This window comes from Mugil cephalus, chromosome 15, assembly GCF_022458985.1.
Source record: "Mugil cephalus isolate CIBA_MC_2020 chromosome 15, CIBA_Mcephalus_1.1, whole genome shotgun sequence".
NCBI lineage: Eukaryota > Metazoa > Chordata > Actinopteri > Mugiliformes > Mugilidae > Mugil > Mugil cephalus.
In genome coordinates this window covers 6,721,368-6,742,538 of record NC_061784.1, presented here as the reverse complement: position 1 = coordinate 6,742,538, position 21,171 = coordinate 6,721,368, and the positions used below count along the sequence as shown (strand labels likewise).

At 42.3% G+C, this 21,171-nt stretch overlaps 1 protein-coding gene across 4 annotated transcripts in view; it reads left to right on the top strand.

Moving 5' to 3' along the window:
* srrm3 (serine/arginine repetitive matrix 3) overlaps positions 1-21,171 on the top strand; it is a 69,354-nt gene that overhangs the window by 41,943 nt on the left and 6,240 nt on the right. For 3 of the 4 annotated variants that reach the window (XM_047607396.1, XM_047607395.1, XM_047607398.1), the window contains exons 3-10: positions 527-628; positions 8,853-8,948; positions 9,443-9,523; positions 10,012-10,080; positions 12,306-12,341; positions 12,592-12,642; positions 13,200-13,307; positions 14,826-14,973. In XM_047607396.1, coding sequence (XP_047463352.1) covers positions 527-628; positions 8,853-8,948; positions 9,443-9,523; positions 10,012-10,080; positions 12,306-12,341; positions 12,592-12,642; positions 13,200-13,307; positions 14,826-14,973 — 691 coding nt within the window. The remainder of the gene's footprint in view (positions 1-526; positions 629-8,852; positions 8,949-9,442; positions 9,524-10,011; positions 10,081-12,305; positions 12,342-12,591; positions 12,643-13,199; positions 13,308-14,825; positions 14,974-21,171) is intronic. The other variant, XM_047607397.1, reaches the window with a different exon arrangement.

The following is a 21,171-nucleotide window of genomic DNA, read 5'->3' as shown; positions in this document are numbered from 1 at the left end:
AAACTAAAATATTGCACAATATTGCACCTCTCTTGCATGCACTTGCAGCCACGAAATGCTTGAAGTTTAAAGGAAAAAGAAGAATGCACGGAAACAGATCAACAGCGTGATACGGGCAGTAATTTTTTATTGTGTGCCGTGCAGCGGTTTGCAGTATTCTGTCTGCGTCAGCTTGTTCAGAGCTCCTCACGCTGCCCCACAGTTACATTCAGCTCGACTAGTTATGGCGCTCTCTTGCAGAATAAAACATGACATGCAGTGTGCGCCCGCGGGGGGCCGGGGAGGTTGACAGGGAGTCATCGGAATGAACATCATTTGGCTGAATCTAATTTTTGGTCAGGACACGGTCAGAAGACGGCCGTTGCCATTTGTTCGCTATAGCGGGGGATGACACGACTCTGACACGAGCATCTGGCAGTTATGAAGGATGGCAGTCAGCGTGGCCAGTACCCCTGGTGCATTCAGTGTAGGTGTTGATGAATGTGTTACGTCTTTCTGTGCTAACTCTGCGTCTTGACGTCCTCAGGTACACAGAGGAAGAGATCCGACAGAAGGTGAGCACATTCAGACAAATGCTGATGGACAAAGAGGGCGTGATCACCAGAGAGGGCTCACACGCGCAACCAATGTAAGTAACTGTGCATCAGGTTTGTGACATGTGCATTAGGGATGTAACACAAAGCTACCACCTGTATCTCATTCTGCTTACATCACAAAAGTGTCTGTATCCAATGCATGTCCTGATTTCTACCTGAAGCTGTTAGAAACGGTCTAGTCTACATCATGTCCTGCTGCTGTACATCCAGTATATCTTTAGGTTAACAGCTTAATGTATCAGGCCATTCGGGCACATGAAGAAATCAGTTCTAAAATGTAACTTTTGTTCGATCCCCACCTTTGAAAAAAAGAACACAAAAACATGAGGCTGAGCCATTAACAAAAAAAAAAAAAGGTGTCTTTGTCAAAGGCGAGGGTGGAAATCAATAGTGAAAATAGAAACAGGAAGAGTGGAAAGATTCAAGTTAGTGCGTAGTTTTCTGCAGCACTCATTATTTTGTTTATGAGATCTTTGAGGCTATAGGCTGAACACACCTTGATCATGTAGCCTGTTTTACCTTTTTGTATAAGCACAATACTGCTCAAAAGATTGGACACAACTGCTCACTTAATAGCATTTCTTTCATTTTTAAAAATCTGCTCGAACAATATGAAAGTCATAACAGCTACTGAAGAACACATTTTACATGGAAACATTTTGCAAACAACACCTGCCAATATCATCCTTTCATCCTTTCTGCATCTCATAAGGTTTCATTTTGGGCTCATACATACTTCTGCAAGTCGTGTTTTCTTGGTGAAAGCCTCTCTCATTCAAGGGATTGTCTTTATTTTACTTTAATATTTTTTACAGCGTAGATCAAAGCAGAAAGCATTTAAACTGGGCAGTAACACAAATTACCTTGGCGGCAGTTTTGCGCATTATTATCAAGCTTCATGTCACCTGGAATGTTTCCATTTAAGATGTGAGCCTTGTCAAATATAAGCTGCTGGAATTTATTTATTTCCTAATGCACTGGAGACCATCTGTTGGGGCAGTGTGCAGCAAAAAAAAAAAAAAAAACCTAGCAAAGATCACTACAAAACCCCATCAGCCTCTCTTATGCCGAGAGGAGAAGTTCATTAGATTTAGCGGTGTCAGAAAATCCAGTTATTAACAGCTGCTGAGGGAGACCAGAAAGAAGTGTGTCCATACCTTCAAATAGTCGAAGTTTAGCTTAAAAAGATCAGGATGAAAATGAAATTTGTATCAGTATCAGTGGAAGAAAATGGAAAAAGGTATTGACAAGCACCTTAAAAGCAACCCAGAGCCATCAGCATGCATTTTTGAGACGCCCCCGGATCATTTATTTTGCAATGCATAGATGATCTGGTTAAGGGGGGAGTGAATGAATATTAAAACTATTCACAGTGTGCGTTTTAGCCTTAAGCGAGTTTGCTGGCACATCTGATACTGAAGAAAAAGACTGAAATTTATGATAGCACCTTTTTTTTGTTGTTTGTGATACTCTGTGCGCAGAAAAAAAAATGTATTGTATTTTTTAGTGTTACCTGTCTTCATCTGTCTACGTCCTCCCTTCACCGTCACACTCTTTGTTTCCGAGCTAATTTAATAGGCCATTCAAAAAGTTTGCTATCTTTCATGATAACTTAATTAGGACATGAATACAAACGCATTGTAATAAATTAACATAATGGAATTAGACAGCAATAAATATCAAACATTGATTTTAAAAGAGGTTATGAGGAATGACCTGCTACTCTAATTATGTCTTCAGGCCCTCGGTCCCTAAGATTGCTGGCCGTAATTGCAAAAGTGCAATAAATTTTAATTTGAATCCTTGACTTTTGGCTGGCAGCACCTTTATCTGAATACACGGGGAATGGTTAAACCCCATTGCTTTGAAAATAATCAGTGGCATTTTAAAGTCTATTCTAAACTCTGCTGGAAGCCAATGAGGCAAAGATTGGCATGGTAATTGTCAATTTGTTTAGCATTAAGCCTCATTCAAGCTTTGAGCGCGGGATGGGAGGGAGAGTGTCTCATCTTAGGCGAGCGTAGATGGAATTAAAGCAATCACAATGTGTGTGTAGTCGTGGTCCAGATCACAAGAGAGAGACGCACTCATAAATGCCACCGCCATAGCTCTGAAAAACATGAAAAATGGCAGCGGCAGCAGGATGTGGGCGTGGTGCCGCTCCTGACTCAGTCCATCACACTGCATGTGTGAGTGATTGGGAGAGGGGGCCCGGTGGTGGTGACGTGACCTGCTGTCTGTGGACTAATGACTGGCTAATGACGCCGATGCTTCCCATCTCACAGACACCACTAATGGTTCTCACTCCTTTGCACCTCAGCCGGTGTCTGACATTTAACTAGAACATGCTGAAGTCGGGAGGAAGTCCGAGGGAGGGAGTCAGGCAGTACAGTCGGATGAATATATCAAACATTTATGGCCCGGAGAAGGCAAACCATAAAGCCTTGTTTGTTTTGCTTTTCACATTAGTTCACTCTCAAGGGCTCTTGTGAGTCAGGTCAATTTGGGATGTCAGCGCTCGCCTCAAATTCTGCAACATTGCCTCTCCAGAAAGGCCTTGATGTGTAAAATTGAAGAAGCTCGTAATTTGCAGGGTTGTTATCCTCCCACTCCCCCTCCATCTTCTGTACTACACACACACCAGCAGTCAGTCTGTCTAGTATCGATATTCCTTTGTCCCTCAGTAAAATACCTACATTTGAAACATTAGCAAGTGTGCCTTTATTATTTTACAAGCTGACCCTCTTGATACTCTCTGCCACCAATAATAAGCATCTCACACATCTGCTGTATTAAGATAATACAGTAAAAGACCTTCAGCAATAAACATGAACATGAAACTGGATTATATATATTTAGCTGCTTGTTCTCTGCCTTAGATGCTTTTCCGCCATGCTGCTTGCAAAGCTCTAGGGATGGCAGTGGAATTTCAACAATTAGTAGAACCATGGCTCTTTAGTGTCGCCCAGAGGTAGAATTTTAATGTCCCCATCATGGTGGATGATAATCATAATCTCTTTGGTGATCAGGACTGTTTGTCTAGTGCCACTTCAGGTCTTTGGTTTATCACCAAATACCCGAGAGACTGATGAAATTCCAGTTGAAGCCTAAAAACTGCAGTGCAGAACGTTTGTCTCCCCCATCTGGCTGCTGGAGCAATTACACAAACACTGACAAAAGTGTGTGTGTAATGCGCGCAGACAGCTTACAATCCTTCACTTGTATCTCTTCGATCACCGGTCTCCAACGAGGACAAAACACACCACTGGTAACATCTTCATTAGTAACGTAACTCTTTTCTGAGCTTTGTCGTGCTCCTAGTTGCTGTAGGCTACTATGTTCGTGTTGTGACGGCTGCTCCCCTCCTACGCCACTAATTGGCCTAGTGAACTGGTTTAATAACAGCTCATATCTGCAGATTGACACAACTCGTTGTGCGTACTAGGAAGTGTTGGCATGTTATGGTGGTTAACGTGATTATGAGCATTGTCATTGTGAGTGTGCTGTCAAGGATGCTGTTACGGTGTGCTGGAGCCCCTAGCATGATCGCAGTCTCAGATTACACATTTTGATTGAAATAATTTGATTTGTGTCAAATCCTTTTTAGTAGATTCCACAGATATACAGTGATTAATGGTGTAGATTAAAGGGTAAGTGCAAGAAATAGGTAAGAAACCCTTCCTCCTTTCACCTAATTAATCTTAATTTAGGTACAAAGTGTTGCAGTACAACTTTAAGCAAAATGGAACGTACATACATATACAGTACTGTGAATATGTACGTTTGCTACAGCCTTTAGTTGTTGTTTAGCTGTTTGTTTTTTTTGTGTAAAAAAAATTCAGATGCAATCTTTTCCGCGGGGACCAATACTATTGACAGTCTAGGCTCCTCAGCTGTAGCTTAATACTCTTACACACTGGCAGTAAACAGGCAGTAGTAAGCATAGATGTGCGAGCTCATAACTCCGTTTAGTGTGTCCCACATTGATTTCCTGCTGAATGGATGCGAACACAGAGCCGGAGATGGAATGCGGTGCGTAAAGCCTCACGGAGCCTCTCAGGCTTACACACCAAGGCTGTGTGATCAGTGTGGGATCAATGGAGGACCTGACCATGGCCTTCGGTATCTGATGAAACTCCTGAGAGCAACCTTTCTTTACTTACGTGGAAATATATATCACTGAAGTAGGAATGGAACCACCACTCGACTGTTTTGCAGATACGTGGTGATTGTGCGTGTTGTTGTTTTTTTATTTTCTTTCCTGATGATAACAGAATTGATCAGGTCAGCTTAAACTCCCACCACAGTCAATCCCTCATCTCAATACGTCTCCCTTAAAGCAACTGCTAGATTTGCCCCCATCTTCATGATGAGGCGCAATCGATCCCCCCTACCTCCTCCCACAATAACAAACAATAACTCTGGGCAGCGATAGAAATATCTGGGCCCGTCTAAGAGAGGATATGAATAAGTTGCACTAGTTTGTGGTGCAGCCCTGAGGACAGTCTTGACCATATTTTATCACTGATAGGTTCCAGGGACAGTGGCTGAATGGGTAGCGCCTTACCTCACCGCTCACTCATCTGTCTAACAGAAACGCAGTCTGGGCTGGGCCGGTGTCTCCTGCATATCGGAGCATGGCGTCAGTGAAGAGATTAGAGACAGGATGGGGAATTAGTTGATTTATCACTAATGACTAAGCGCAGAGACCACTACATTGACTAAAGTGTTAACTGCAGTTCTACAAATCCAGTTTTTGTTGATCGAGACCTCAGACTTTGTCCTTGATAAATACTTCAGCTCCGTCTTCACTACAAAGAGCACCGTCTCATATATATCATAAACAACTCGTTCACTTCAAATGAACTGGTCACATGACATCCCTGCATCATCTCCAGTGACGACGGTGACAGTGAACTGCGGAAAAAGCATTTCCATTGCACTAAACGCACTAAACTTTTATATCGATACATGTGAAAAAACAGCGGAGAAGTATTTTAGTGATATTCGACAGGTTGTTTTTTTTAAATGTACTGTAGGTGTTTTCATTTTTTTATTGCGATATTCGGGTTTTGTGCATTTCTAGGGTTACTAGAAATCCAGCAACTGTCTTTAAGTCCTGCTGTGCAGCGTGTCTCTTTTCAGCTCCATACGAAAGAAAAAAAAGTTTTCCAGCAACAAAGTGTCACCAGCTTGTCCTCTAGTCTATATTTATGCCTGGCTTTCTAACATAATAGTTTCTGACTATCAACTGCCACAGTGCCTACATTTGGTTACTTCCTTCTGCTTTCTCAGACTGTTGTTATTGCGGCTCAAGTTGCAATTAAACGTGGTTTTTGTTATGCATGTTTATTCACCAGCGCCAGTGTTGCAGTGTGTGTGCATTCCATATAAGTGTGCAAAAAAAAAAGGTTGTTGTTGTGAAGTCTGGCTGTTCTGCCGGTACTTGGCATCCCTGCTGTGCCCAGTGGTGCTCAGCCAATTAAGAGCTCTGTTGCCTTGTGTCTTCCTTACAAACCCTCAAACTCCCTCCACTCTCTCCTTCCCGATACTTATTTTGTCCCTTTTTGTACGTGATTCATCTATCCCGATCTCTTGTAAGAAATTCTGTTCTGCCGTTTCTCCTCACCGATGGTGCGTTGTCCTTTGCTTTATTAAATAGTTTTGGTGTCACTTCGCCGTCTTTGTCTCATTAGTCCTGCCTGTTTTCGTCCCTCTCCTACTAATTGATGCTTCATGGTCAGTCGTCAAGGTTATCTCTAATCCAAATGCCTTCTTCATATGCCCTTATATACAAAGAGAAAGTGTCAGAAAGCCCAGCGGATGGCATGTTGAGTTTGGAACAAGACCGCAATGTGACAAGGTCAGAGAGGTGAGACAGCCTGAGGGGAAACAATCAGTGCTGTGTGGCTTTATTGTATTGGCTTCTCAAACCTCCGCGGAGCTCAGGAGGGTCCGATTTTGGTGCATCAGAGCGGGCCACACTAGAGCGAAGGGGGTAGTGGGGCAGGAGGATTAGGGAGGAGGCTGCAGCCATCTGTCAGTACATACAATACAGCAGGTGTGAGAAACAAGTGGGAAGATATGAATCCCACAAGCTGAGCTGTAAGAGTGTGAGATCTGATAATATTCTCACTGCTGGGCTGAGGGAACGTGACAAATGTCACTATAGAACTGAAGTAACAAAAAGTAAGTGAGCACCAGATTTGCCTGTACTTGAATTGAAGTTTTTCTCAGTTGTTTGTACACAACTTGGATTTATACGCAGTGAGTAGGTGGAAGGTTTGTAGTTACATCAGTGTGTGGTGCTGCCATTTTGTATGTTCTGAGATATATGTATATATATATTATAACTTTGCACAGACATACATGACAAACATATAGGACGAATGCCTCAGATTTTAGTAATGCAGTGTCTTTTCTCTAGCAACAGTTAATATTTATGATTAGGATTTATGCTGAAACTATTGGATGAATTAGCATATAAATTGGTGTCACAGCGTCCAAATAACTTTCTGAAAAGCCTCCAGCTGATCTAAAATGCTGCAGCGAGATCATTGGCAGGAATAGGAATTAGCAAGAGAGATCATTTTTCTACAATTTTAGCTTCTCTTTAGCTTCTCTCGCTGGAAGTGCAGACTTACTCGTGGTTCCTACGGTTTCCAGAAGTAGAAGAAGTGTCAGTGCTTTTAGGTATCAGAGTCCTATGGAACCAGCTCCCAATTTGGAGCAAGGAGGCAGATACTCTCTCTACATTTACAATTATTTAATATTATTTAAACTTTCTTTTTTGACAAAGCAAGTATTTAGGGCTGGCTCAAATAGCATCAAACTACCCCTTTTCCGTAGCAAAGATAAAATAACTAGCTTATTCAGTTCTTATTTGGATGAGCGGCCAAATGTCTGCAAGAAAAGTCAGACAAGTTCACATGCCTTTGTTTTAGCTTTAGATGCTTTAACTTTATTCTGTTATAGGCCTATACTGCTGGGACGTGTCCCAGAGCACTCACAATAAGGTTCACACTCACATTTGATTATCGATGTCCCATGTGTCATCTATCACCAATGTGTTACATGTAATCTTGTTTGCATTTTTATCTGCTGCCTGTATGCTAGATGCACACAGTATATGAATTTGTTCATGCACTCTTCTCCTCTCCTGTTTCATCTACCTCTTTCCTGTCTCTCAGCCTTAACGCAGATAGGTTCTTATATAAACTGGGTTCAGCCCAAGGTTTCTTTCTGTTAAAATTGAGTTTTCCGTGGCCACGGTCGCCTTACTCCTCGCTCTAGGCGGTTTCAGGCGCTGGGTTCTGTTGAAGCAGTTTTCATTATGATTAGCGCTGGAGAGATAAAATTTGAACGGACCTGACCCGAACTGAACGTTTGTGGCTGTGTGTCGGGATATATATTCACTCTCACGGAGCATCCTCTAACACCCTGATCGGGTCAAATATTTTAATCCGTTGGATTCACGATTTATGACCAAGTACAATACGAAGTGAGGTGCGTCCTGCATTGTGTGCTCATTAGCTGGCCCTATGTTGTAGAGGGACCTCTGTTAGAAGTATGAGGCCGGACGTACAGGACTTAATGGAAGCACTAGAGGCTGGTGGGGTTGCAGGTTAATCCGAACACGACTGCAAAACTAATGACTGATTTCCATGCAAACGTTAGCATATGAGCTAAACCATCAAATCATCCATTGCTGCATCCTTATACTGACATATAATATATTTACCAGTAAATTACAAGAATTCAAATTAGGTTTGAGGTTATATAGAAACAGCATGACAAGTGGATTTTTCAACTTAACTTTTTCTTACGTGCAGTGTGCTAGACACAGTTAATGCAGTTGTTCAGATTTTTCACTCCTTTTTCTAAAGGGGCTTTCAATTAGCAGCTTCCATTGCTGATAATCAGCATCATTTTACAGCTATGTAGAGTAAGCTGTATCCTCATGTAGGAGGTATTTTCGGCGCTATGACATGATTTATATATTCTAGTTCGCTGACTGGTGTCATTTATTATCCCAGAGCGGATGATCAGACTTTGAAGCTGACGTAGCTCCATTTCTCTTCATCGATCTGTCTGCACTCTGCTGATGAAGATGCGGGTCTTTCAGAAGCCTGTAATGTCAGCCCATGCATTGTTTCTATCTCTGTACTGCCTATGGTTGCCATGGTCACGCAGCAAGGCACGACGGCAGGTTTGAAAATGCTGAACCGCGAGGATTGTTGACTCTTGCGTTCTCAGGGTGAACCACCTGCATTATCCTCCTGATGAGTATGAAGAGGACCCTGAAGTGGTTGGCTATGAAGATGGAGACTATGACTACCACAGTGACAGCAGGTGAGCCGGAGCATGTTTAAACACACACCTACTGAATGACAGTGATGTACTGAGCAAGTGATGAATGAAATCAGACACCTTTACTGCCTCCTTTACCTGTTACCTGTAGTGGGGAAAAAAAACTGTTATTACTGTGTTTCCACACAGTTCACACAGAGATAAACCTCTGCTACTGTGTTTGACCAGTCTGAGGTCATTTCTGCACATTTCCCTTTGTAAACAAGCTTATGTATATTTTTCTGGGAGCAATTTCCTTTCTCTATGCAAGATGAGTTCCAAGAATGATGCGCTGTTGCCAAACGAACCGGGGAAATGAGAAAATATACACTTATCATCTTGTTATCGGCACAGCAGCAAATAACTATAATCAGAAAGTGAAAACCAAAAAAAATGCTCATAATAACAATCATCTGTAAACGATTCCTGCTTTTCTCGCTCTCGACCCTCCCCCCTTCCCACCCACCACCCGTTCTCCCCGTCTGCGGCCAATTCAGAGTGAAGAGGAAGTCAAGCAGCTCTCCATCCCCCCGTCCAAAGAAAAGGAAGAAGAAGAAATCTGGCCGCCGAAGGAGTCGGTGAGTGGAAGTGGCCTCCACTGATGAAGTGCTTCGACTTTTCCTCCTTTGTTTGCCGGCATGCTGGCAGAATAATCACGCCGTGGATTTGCGAGGCACAATTCCAATTATTTTGGGGCGAATGTCGCAAACGAGCCCTCACATGGCGCGGGGGGTTTGAGGGAGGGAGCGATTAGCAGAGCACGGCCTCGTCTTCCAATTTCTTTTGACAAGGTCAGCGAAAGGAGGAGATTGAGTGAAGAGGGGAAAAAAAGGAGCGTGGGTGTTAAAGAGAGGGAAGAAAAGGAGATGGGATGAATAGAGATGGGGACAGCGAGAGTTGAGAGAGAAATCAGCTGAGCTCCTACGACGTAACACCTCGGCCAACAATGATCCTCTCTGAGGTTCGATGAAATGTGACACAATGATGAGTGAAAAGTGGCAACCTGAGAGTCATTTCGCGTTCATGGCAATGCGCTCAACCTCATACCTCTTCTCTTCATTAATAGGTTCGGCAGCTCTTCACCCACTCGCAGAGAGAAGAAGAAGAAAAGTGGGAAGAAACACAAGCGAGACAGGTGTGTGCATTCTTGTTTTATTAAGCTCTGGTGGGGGGTCAAACTGTTGCAGAAAGAAGGAAAGAATAGAAGAAGGGAAAAGAGAAGAATAGTAACAGTGAGAGGGAAATTAACAATTACAGGAAGAAGAAAAGAAGAAGAAAGGTAGGAACACGTTAAGAAGACGGAAAGAAAAGGAAAGTCATGAAACAAGAAGGGAACCTGGAGGCAAAGAGAAAAGGGTGGAAAGTAGATTGGAAGAAAGAAGAGAAGAATAAAAGATTTCAAGGCTGGATGTAAAGGAAGGAACGGACCAAAAGAGGAAGAATGGGAGGTGGAAGAGAGGCGGGAGATTTGAGAGGGATGAGAAGAGAAAGACGCAGTTCAAGGATTAGACAGAATAGAGGAGGAAAGATAAGAAGAAGGTTGGAGAAAAGGAGAAAACAGGGTTCTGGGAAGAGGAAGAAAATGTAGGGAATAAAAAAGAAAGAAAGGAAAGAGGAAAATGGGATTGGAAAGACATTAGGAAACAAACAGAAGAAAAGAAGAAGAGAGAAGCTCATCAACAAAAACTTGGTCAGTGCCTTGGGATATCATAACAACAATAAGCAGTTGAAGAGTGGCCTCCTCCTCCTCCTCCTCCTCCTCCTCCTCCTCCGTGTCCGTCTGACTCCGGGGGAACGGGGCTGAATGTGTTACTCTAATAACCCAGACTGCATGGGGTCGCGCAGCACAAGAAAAATGAGCCTCTCACTAAAGTGCTGAGCATCAGTGCGCTGCCCCACTCTGGTTTTCCACATCTCATCCATCCACGCTCATCCCAGTCCCCCTTGTCCTCTCTCCTCATCTCCACATCTCCCTCCCAGCCTCACACCAGCCATGCGCTGCATTGCAGGTACTGTTGATACATGAATAATGGATGGGAAAGGCAGCATCCAGCGCCCTCCCCAGAGACATTCTCCCTCGAGGCTCCTGTTTAAGGTGCACATTAGAAAAGGGGGTGGGGGGGGGGGGGGGGGGTTGCTGCAAATTCCCGCCCGAGTCTTCTGCTTTGTGGACTGATTTCTCAAATAATAAGTCTAGGTTGAGCACGTGTCCTTAAGGATGTGTCTCACCTTCACCGCCCATGTCCTCGTACCTGAAGGTGTGATGAGAGATGAGAATAACTCCAGTTCCCAACTGACTCCCTCCAGTGGGGAAACACTGCTCTGAGTCCCATACACCACCAGCCACATACATTACTCTGACAGCTTTATTACTCCCCTCTCATCAAATCTACACGCTTTGTGCTGGCGCTCCCTCCCACTCCATGCCTCATGCTGTAGGTGTGTAAAACAGCAGGGAAAATGAAGGGCTCTTCAGGAAAATAACTCTAATCACCATGGAAACTGCAATGAGAATGAAAGTGATATGAAGGTGACGTGCGGATTCGGCACTGAGGACCGAGGAATGGCCGGCCTCCCCATCATTACACTCTGAAGGGAGACTGTCACTCAGTCGCTTTGTCGCAGGGAGCAGCATCCTACAGACAGGAATGGGAAAAATGAAGCGTGACATCCAACACCTGTAGAATGCAAACCTGCTGCGAGAGCTCCCCCGGGGGCATCCCTGCACATACGGATCCATGTGACTCTGATTTGTTTGCAAGGACAGAGCTCACACGCATGCCATTAAATCATCCGAAATACGTGGTGATATATAATTACAACCTTATAAAAGGATGTTTTGCACAAAGTTGTATCTTCCGTTTCACGAAACATATTCAACATAAACATAAAATTGGTCATAAAGTGCAGATTCTGCTTTAATTAGAAGTTCATCCGAACTGGAGGAAAGGTTCAGGAACACTGTTTTTTAATTTTAAGGGACGAAATTTAAGTTGACTTACGATGCACATGCTGAGGGACTTTGTGTAGCATCAGTAATCATGGGTGTGAACATTTTTGGTCAAATGAGAACCAGGAAATGTTACCCAGACTATTCATTATGCCTGCTTAGAACAGACACCAGTTCAAACTGCATATCCTTAGCCTAACAGCATAATTGTCATATTTGAACATTTTCAGAAAACAAGAAAAAACAAACACAATTTTTAGCTGGCACATCTGTATTTTTATTGAAATTGTAACAGCAAGTCACAAAATGACTTTAATTATGCTATTAGGCTAACGGTATGAATCATACAGGTCAGCGCTATGTAATGTCGCTGACGTGACGCTGAAACTGTGATGATTTTGTTTTTGTAGATCGGCGTCTGGTTCCAGGAAAAAGAGAAGAAACAGGTGTGTACGGAGCGAGACAACGCAACCTGAGAGCGTAGTGTCACCGCTGATGACAATGTTGCAGCGATAGCGCGTATTAAACAGCTATGCCTCGAATGAGTTACCTTAACATAACGTGTGTTATTGTCACCTCTGCCTATTGATTACCATTTGTTCAAACGACAATGCAATCCATGTAGGTGAGTGGTACATTGAGTTCCCTGCTTAGACGCGCCCAGCTTCATTATCTCACGCATGGCTTCTGTTTCAGATCCGGCAGCCCAAAGAACAAACACAAAGACAAGAACAAACAGAAAAAGAGGTGAGATGCACATGGTATTCCTTCCTGAACATAATAGAATACAACACATGTTAATGCAAATGTAGAAAAAAAAACACATTTGTCTGCTGTTTTCATCACAGCACATACAAAAGAAAGCTGTATGTGCATTTGATGTATTGGACATATGGAATTTTCCAACAGTAGCGATGTGTAGTAGTCGTTGAGACACAATTTGTTCTGTGCTCCCAGTAAGGCAAACAGAGAAAAGAGGTCTCAGTCCTCAACCATAGGAACAATTGGAGCCACATTCTGTTTCTTATAAATTTATAGTGGAATTTTACACACACATCTTGGCCTCAAACCCTCAGAGAATACATTATAAGTACAAGTATAAATCACAGATTGCATCGTCTAAGCATTATGTGTGAGTTCAACACAATTTACATTGGAACCCGTATTGATTGCGAAAGATATACATGTTGAAAAGGCATGAGGGTGAGCTCATTGTGGCATGTGTGCCCTCATGATGTATGCTCATTGCTTTGTGTTTGCATGTGTGTGCGCGGTGCTTCCGCCCATTTGCCGCCATTCGTCAGGTCCCCTGGTGAGACCCCCAGCAGGAGTTCACAGCGTCAAGGCAGCTGCTGCAGCTCCCGTAGCGCCTCCCTGTCTTCCACTCGGAGCACCTCCAAATCTCCCTCCAGGTAGAGTCCTCAACGTTTGCCAACACGTTCATCCACACACACACGCAGACACACAGGCTTAGCTGTGTCCCAAACTGATATTGCTGCACTCACCGTCGAGCGGTTTCCCTGGTGACAGTCAGTCTCTCTCATTTACTCTCTGCCCTTGGGGGACAGATTAGGGTGCAAATGGGGCTCCTCAGCATGTCTTATTAAAACTTCCATTAAATGACTGTGATATCTCACTCTGCACTCATGTTCAGCACGATGAAAAATATTCATTGTTAATCACACCCATAGTCATATCATGCTGCATGGATAATCGTATTTATTTAAAAAGCTGGTATGTTGAATAGTGATATGCAACATTTCTGTTTTTTAGATTGCGTTAAATAAAAATGAGAAAACTGCAAGAGCCTCTCCCAAGTGACCAAATTATTAATCTCTTGCGTTCCAGGGCAGCAATAAACAATCAATAGTTTTTTTGGAGAAACTTATTATGGAAATCTTTTTTAAAAATAAATGTTATTTGTGTGGAATCCTTAATATCTGCACTAGCTGAGTGAGGGCAGCAAAACAAATTATTGTCCTGATAATAAAGAAGTCACATAATGATTAACTTTTTGTCATTAAGTGAGTAGCCATCTGATTTTACGCTGCACACAGCCTGAGTTTATGAGTAGCTGGGCTCAGTGATAGGAGTTGGTTACCTCACTGAGAGTTGGAGGCGTTGCCTGCGGCTGTTCTTCTAACAGCTCGCTGCGGCTGCTTCTTCATGTTCCATTACTTCCTGAAATATTTCAAGCTGAAAAATGAAAAATATGTCTAAGTTGTCCTGTTTTGTAGATGCACTGTTAGTGTAGTAGTGAGAGTGCAAAGCTCACTGACAAACACACTAGGGGTGGATATTGGCAAGGACTTCACGATACGTATACGACACGATACGATATATTGCAATATTCCACATTCACCTTAAAACACACGTTGTATAAATGTACATCAGATGACAGCGTTAATTCGTTGGAGTCGTTCACAATCGGCCCAAAACATCACTTTTTCTTTTTCTTTTAAAATCGATATTAAGACATTCAAAATTGATATTGTATCGGAATAGAAAATATCGCGATATATTGCCGTATCGATATTTTTTCCCACCCCTAAAACACACTGCTTTTCTTAGAGTGACAAACGTCTTTGTGAAGCTGCTGCAGCAGGACATGTTCAGTTTGCACTCACAACAATCTCAATCTCATCCATTCGCTGTCACCTGATGACAATTTAGCATCCAGCTAACACATTAATAGACCTGTTTACAGAGGTTGTGTTAGCAGTAATTTACTATACATATCTTAGGTTCATAATAATGCTGAAGTATACTGTAGACATTCCAATACTTTTAAAGTTGGCCACAGGCTCAGTCATCATTGTGTTACCTCACTAGGTTATGAGTAGAGCAACTGACATTGATTTAAAGGAAAATATCTGGGACTGACGCCTTCACACCAGTCCATGTCGTGCTGTTTGGCTGTGCTCTTCCAGACTGAATTCCAAGCACAAGACAGACGGACAAAAGGCATCTCCAGGCACGAAAAGTCCAACTGCGTGGCACAACGGGGAGCACACCCAGAGGAGCCGCAACGGGAAGGCCGGCAGACTCAACACCGCCGAGGGCGAGAAAGGGAACGATGTACGTAATCTACTCTGTTTTGCTCCCACAACCCCACCCTACCCACCACCCACTCCAGCGGTATCTGCCACAGTCTCTGCAAATATTAACATGCTCTCTTTATAGGTTTACATGTATTCTCATCTTCTTATTCTCTAAAAGATCCTTCTTTTATCGGACATACATAGGTTGTAGGCCAGTTCCTGTTATCGTTACTGTTAATGGAATTCACTTTGACATGCCAAAGACACTCCTGTCCTGTGTAAAACTTGCCGCTACTGCTGCTTTGTTTCTGGCTCTCCTGGACTCCTCTGCCATCTTGTTTTATTTTCTGTTTTATTTTCTTTCGTTCTTGTTGTTTGACAGTAAGAGGGAGGGAGCAAAGACAAGCAAGGTTCAAGTGTTTCTGTTCAGCAATCATCCTTTGAGTCAGAGCACGACATTACCATACCAGACCTCGTATGGAAATATGAGCCGCACCGGAACACAATGTTTCCAAATGAATGAGCAAAAAGATGTGCTAAATCTTCTGAGCGGCTGCCTGCTAAGGCATACGACACATTTAGAAACATATATATAAATAAAGCAGGGACATGTGTGACTTCTACGAACATTTGCTCCCCCCTAAAGGCCCCGCCCAGGATGAAATATCAGAGAAAATGTGTCCATCAGGAGAGATGACTCAGAGAAGATAGTCTTAATTATCCAAGAGTCACAATCAAATGCCTGATGATAATCTAAAGTGATAGCAATCTGCGATTCCTCCTTGAACTGACTAATCCAATTACATATTCGCCAGCCTTGATGCATGCAGACCTAAAAGAATTGTAGAAAAAAAATGACTTTGAAGACATTGCAGCTCACCCTCAGCAGTTTGTTTGTGGAGGGGCACGTGGAAGGCTTAAAAATGTCACACCCAAATGAATGAAATACTATTATACTATGATACTATGAATTATTGTTCTAAGGTTGTTTGGGGATCTGCTGTGTCATAATTAAATGGTAAAACATGTGTTTAAAGGACAATAAGAAAGCTGTTGGAAGCTTCATTACTGGCCTTACCTTTGTTTTAAGCAATGGAGCCTCAGCCACATGGTATTTCTGTAGGCGGAAAACCAAACGCACACTAAGATGTGATTCTGCTAACTAAGCTAACAGTCAAATGTAAATCCATATGATTATGTATTTCCCTATCCCCATTTGATTGGATTCATTAACGTATATAAGTATAGAAGCTAAATCCAACATTATTGATAATTTTTTATTATTATTATTATATAAGGATAGATTCCCATTTATAGCCACACCTTTGATCACCAAATGGATCTTACAGAATACTTGTATTCAGAATGTATTATGGCTCCTACAGCCCCCAAGGTTAAGATGAGCCATTAAAATGTATTTACACGGAAAAACATAAACAGTTTAAAAATAATAATAATTAAGGGATACTGGATTTTTTTTTTTTTTTACTGTGTCATTAAAGGAAAAAGGATTTAATGAGATGATTTGCATTGGAGCTTAGATGTAGCAGCACTAAATGCAAATCACTGTCATTAGATTTTACGAGGGAGCAAACGGTAACATCGCACATTAAATACAACCAAGAGGCCAATCCCAACAGTATTTTTGACAAATGTTTTTCATTTGAATGTGACGCAGTCTGAGCAAAGCCTTTTAGATCTTCCATAGGGTAGAGCTATGTCTTACAAGCGGCGCACTGTGCTGCAAAACATACCACACATTTGACACTTTTATAGAATATATGGGTCAGTAACCAGTTCCTTAGTTAAATATATATATATTCACAATACACTCTTGAAGTGGTATAAATGCCCCGTATTTGTTCTGCACCTTTGAACATAGCCATTTACGTTAGCTTCGAAACCTCAAGCTTTATATATAATTACAAAAAGAAGCTTGATCCTCCACTTTGGAAAGGGACCATCAGAACTGTGGTAAGAGTATGTTGGCATACAAGAAAACCGTCATTTAGACCAAGAGTATCACTTGTGAAATAAACTTTCTCTGATGAATATTAATCTACACAAGATGCAGACTCCCTGTAAACACTCAGTCCCAAGTACTGATGTCTCCTGTCTCCTACTCCAGCCTGCATGTGTTTACGAGGTCTCGTCTGATCTCTGTTTCTCTCTCTCTGCTTATTTCATTCATTATTGTTTTCTCCTTATCAGTTTAAGAAGTGGTGTTTACCCATGAATAAATGCCCAAATCTTTCTGTCTCGTTTATATAAAAAGCACTCATATGCTTTGGAGCTGGACCAAGTAGGTTAACAGGGTATGTGTCATAGTTTCTTCTTGTCAATACAGTTGTGTTTCTTCTCAAGCACATGCTCTGCTCAGTGATAGATCCTCTTCTCCTCCAGGCGTCCGACAAACCAGCCAAACCAGCGGGGGGGTTACGCACATGCTCCTCTCTACTTCTATACTTCACTATGTCGATGTGCATGTTTCCTTTAGGTGGCAGTATCTCTTCTGTCACCGACTTTTTGTTTCCACTCTCATGTGCCAGGGGAGAATGGCGAGCGAGCTCTGTTTTGACCCATTCAGATGGGATGTAGAAAAAGAGGAGCGTGTAGCTGACTCACATTTTTCAAGTAGCGTCTTTGTAGCATAAAACTGACTCTACGCACAGGAGGAAGGTTATGTGTGTCAGGTGCTGGATCTAGCCCGAGGTTTGATTTTGCTGCAGCAGTTGTGTGATTTAGCAAACGTTCTGCATAGTAGCAGCTCTGGTTCTCTACCTATCATCTCAGTTTGTGTTGATTTAGTCGCCTTCTAGCCCCATCTGGAGCCGCCTCATCCACTGTGTGGGTGTGGAAGGCCGTCCCGCAGATGTCCCACAGAAAAGCTCATGCAAACAACTGGGTGCTGTATTTCTCGAATTTACGAGTCAGTCCTTCTTTTTTAAGGCTTTCCTCGTGCAAAAAAACAAAAAAAAAAAAAAACAACACATGGCGTTTGAAAATAATTTTATGGAGGCCAATCTTACCTTCATGAGGCTTGTTGACTTGTGGCCACTGGAGGAAAAAAACACCAACAGCGTCTGTGGTTTTCATCAACAACAGTTGGCGCATGTGGCCTGAAAAGACCTGACAGACGGAGAAAGCTTAGGACACGATTAGACTAGTTCTTTGTCGCTTGACTTGCTGGCTGGCCCTGCAAGACAGCGATGAAGCAGCAAAAAAAAAAAAAAAGGTCCAGCTGTCCATAAAAATGTAGAAAAAAACATAAAGTGGCTTCAGTTTCTGTATTATACTTGTATTAATGAAGAACCTACATCCAAATTATGTAATGTCAGGAACTGACAAGGAAAGTAACCGCACAGCAGTCCCCATGCTAGCAGATTAGCTAGCTAGGTCAGCCTGTGTCTCCCAGGTGTTTACTGCTCTCCAAAGGAAACTACTACTTATGAGATAACTAAAGCAGGGGTCTCCATCGTTTTTCAGGCCAAGGACCCCAAACTGATAGAGAGATTAAGTAGGGATCCTCCTACATATTATATGTGTCCTATACTAAACTTGGCCTAGTGCTACTTATAAATACACTATACTCTTTTTGCATTCATTATTAAGCTATCCCTTGTCCCTTTACTACAATATGTTGGAGTCGTGTTAGTGTATATTTAAAGAAATGTAAATTTGTGGGGGAAAGTCAAAAATATATATGTATATATAGAAAAATCGAATATTTTTGCTACCCCCCGTGAAGTGCTTCCACAGACACCCTGTTGAAAACCTTTGATTCCAAGTATTGGAATCACAGTATGTTGTTGTTTTGTTGGTGTTATATTCAACAGACAGGTTTTGTAAATGAGGACTAACTGAGCCACCACTAATAAAGCGCAGCACACCCCAGCTTCTCCACACTTTTCTTTGGGAAACATCCTTCACTGCCACCTACACACTGGATGAAAGAGTCCCAGACGGGCCTAGTCGTCTTCTTGCTCATTATTAATGGATGCCTTCAAACATGAGTACGTGGACTTTTGAAATGAACTAGGACAACTCACGCATTTATTAACACGGCTGCTATTTTAAAAAAGGGGACCCAAGCCATTTTGAATGTAAGATCCCTGGTCACGCCAACGGCTCAAACAGCAGATTTGACAAAGCTTTTTCAGGCTCCCTCTTGCCGTACCTGTGTTGATAGTGATAAACAAACACAAAAGAATGCCTGGAAGAAAGCTGGGCTCAGGTCCAAAACGTACAGAGTAGAGAAGTGCTGCTGCTGCTGCCGCTGCTGCTGCTGCTGCTCCTGCTGCTGGAGAAGGCCCAGGCCGAAATGTGACTGGGGTCCCTTTCAAATGTGCTGACTCTTTAGTTTGTCCATCTTAGCAGTGACTGACACTCTCCTACCCACCCACCTCCTCCTCTCCTACCTGTTCATCTGTGTCCCGCGTGACTCATGTCTCACTCTCGTTGTCCTGGCATTTTTTCTTCCCACGTATCTTTCACATCAGCCAGCTCTGCATGCCCTCCTCCTCCTCCTCCTCCTCCTCATCCTCCCTCCCTTTAGCTACTCTTCTCGACGTGGATGTCCACTAATATGACAATTAACTCTACCCGCTTCCCTCTGTCCTCCCTTCCCTTGTTTTGATACAAATATGGCTGCATTTGTACAAGCGAAAAAGACAAAGCAAATCACCTAGTCAATAGATTCATCCTTTGTTTCGAATTTCAGTTTTGATTTTGAACTCCATCTGGAATTTTTTTTCTTTACCTCCCCTCTATTTTCTTTTGGTTTTGTTTGTTTCTCCTCAGTCTCTGGACTAAATATGTAGCTTTGATACTAAAAGAGGTCATTGTCTTTTTCCCATTTCGCTGCGGAGAACATTCCTTTCTCCTTTTTTTTCTTTTTTTTCTTTCTTTCCTTTTTTTGTTGATATTGCATACGTGTCACTGATTGAAATGGAAGGTAGGTAATGCTTTGCCTACGCACGTGATCTTTATGCAGATGAGAATGTGACAAGCACCCTAGCCTGAGTGACGTCAATGTTTCTCTCTCTTTCTCTCTATCTCTTTCTGTTGTTTACCAATGGTCTTTAACCAAATTAATTTGACTTCATCAATTATGATTTGACTCTCAAAAGATTGGATTACGTAGCGCTCTGGTTTTTCTCTTTCCTCCTTAACTTCATTCTGAAGTCCAGTATCCCGCTCTATCTTCCAGGTCCATTTCTTTCCATCTCTTTTTCTTTCTGTTTTGGTAGAATGCATTCCTGTTTGTCCAGCATCTCTCTGTTTGTTGGTGAATTAGTACATCCGTCTTATGATTTTCACCATATTGATTTCCTCGACTGTCTCTAACAACTGTCATGAGCACCAGTGGTTATGTGTATTCTTATTAAACCGCTTAGCTTTCCCCTTCCTAGTGGAGAAGGGCTCTTCCTTCCGCAAGATTCAGTCGGCGCTTTTGTTGTATCTTTAGATTGCGAGGCAGTTCACACAGACACGATAATGCATGCGGAAGCTGTATGTGCTTTTATACAAAGCGCCTTTTGGAGATTTACCCTCTTTTTATAACCTGCTTACAAAGAGCAGCGCGTTACTGTGCATCAATTTTCAGTCCCTGAACTCCCACTGAATCAGTTATCTAAGTTCTATTTTTGTTGAATGCTCAAAATAGAGGCTTCCTCCACCACGCACTGATTAAAGGATGAGGCTGGCATGGCTCTATTTTTTTCTTACCATCAACAAATCCCTTGAAAACGCCAAAGCTAACACTGTGTTTGTCTGCCTGTCAGCCACCAATTCACTGATTTCTACTAGGATGTTTTAAAAAAAATTTATCAAGACTCTACACTCACAGTAATATCTCTGGAAAAAGATTGCACAAAATGCTTACATCAGCAAACTAACATTTTCACAAAGAGCATGCTGATGTTCTTAGGCTTGTTAGCATGCTAACATTTGCTAATTAGAGCTAAGAGAGCAGAGCTACGGCTGATATCTTAATATCTTATTAGTTTTTTGGTATGTATCCAGCCTTCAATTGGAACTTGTGAGCTTGTGGTTACTACTTTGTGCACACAAAATGCTTATGGTATGGTAAGGAATTCACGACAAATGTTTCACTCACTGTTAATAATTCACTCTTTTAAGTTATGTCACAGTCAATATCTCTCTAAATACTACCCCCACTCAAAAAGGAGTAAAGTGTCTTTGTTAGGGATTACTTAGAGACATTCATTAATAC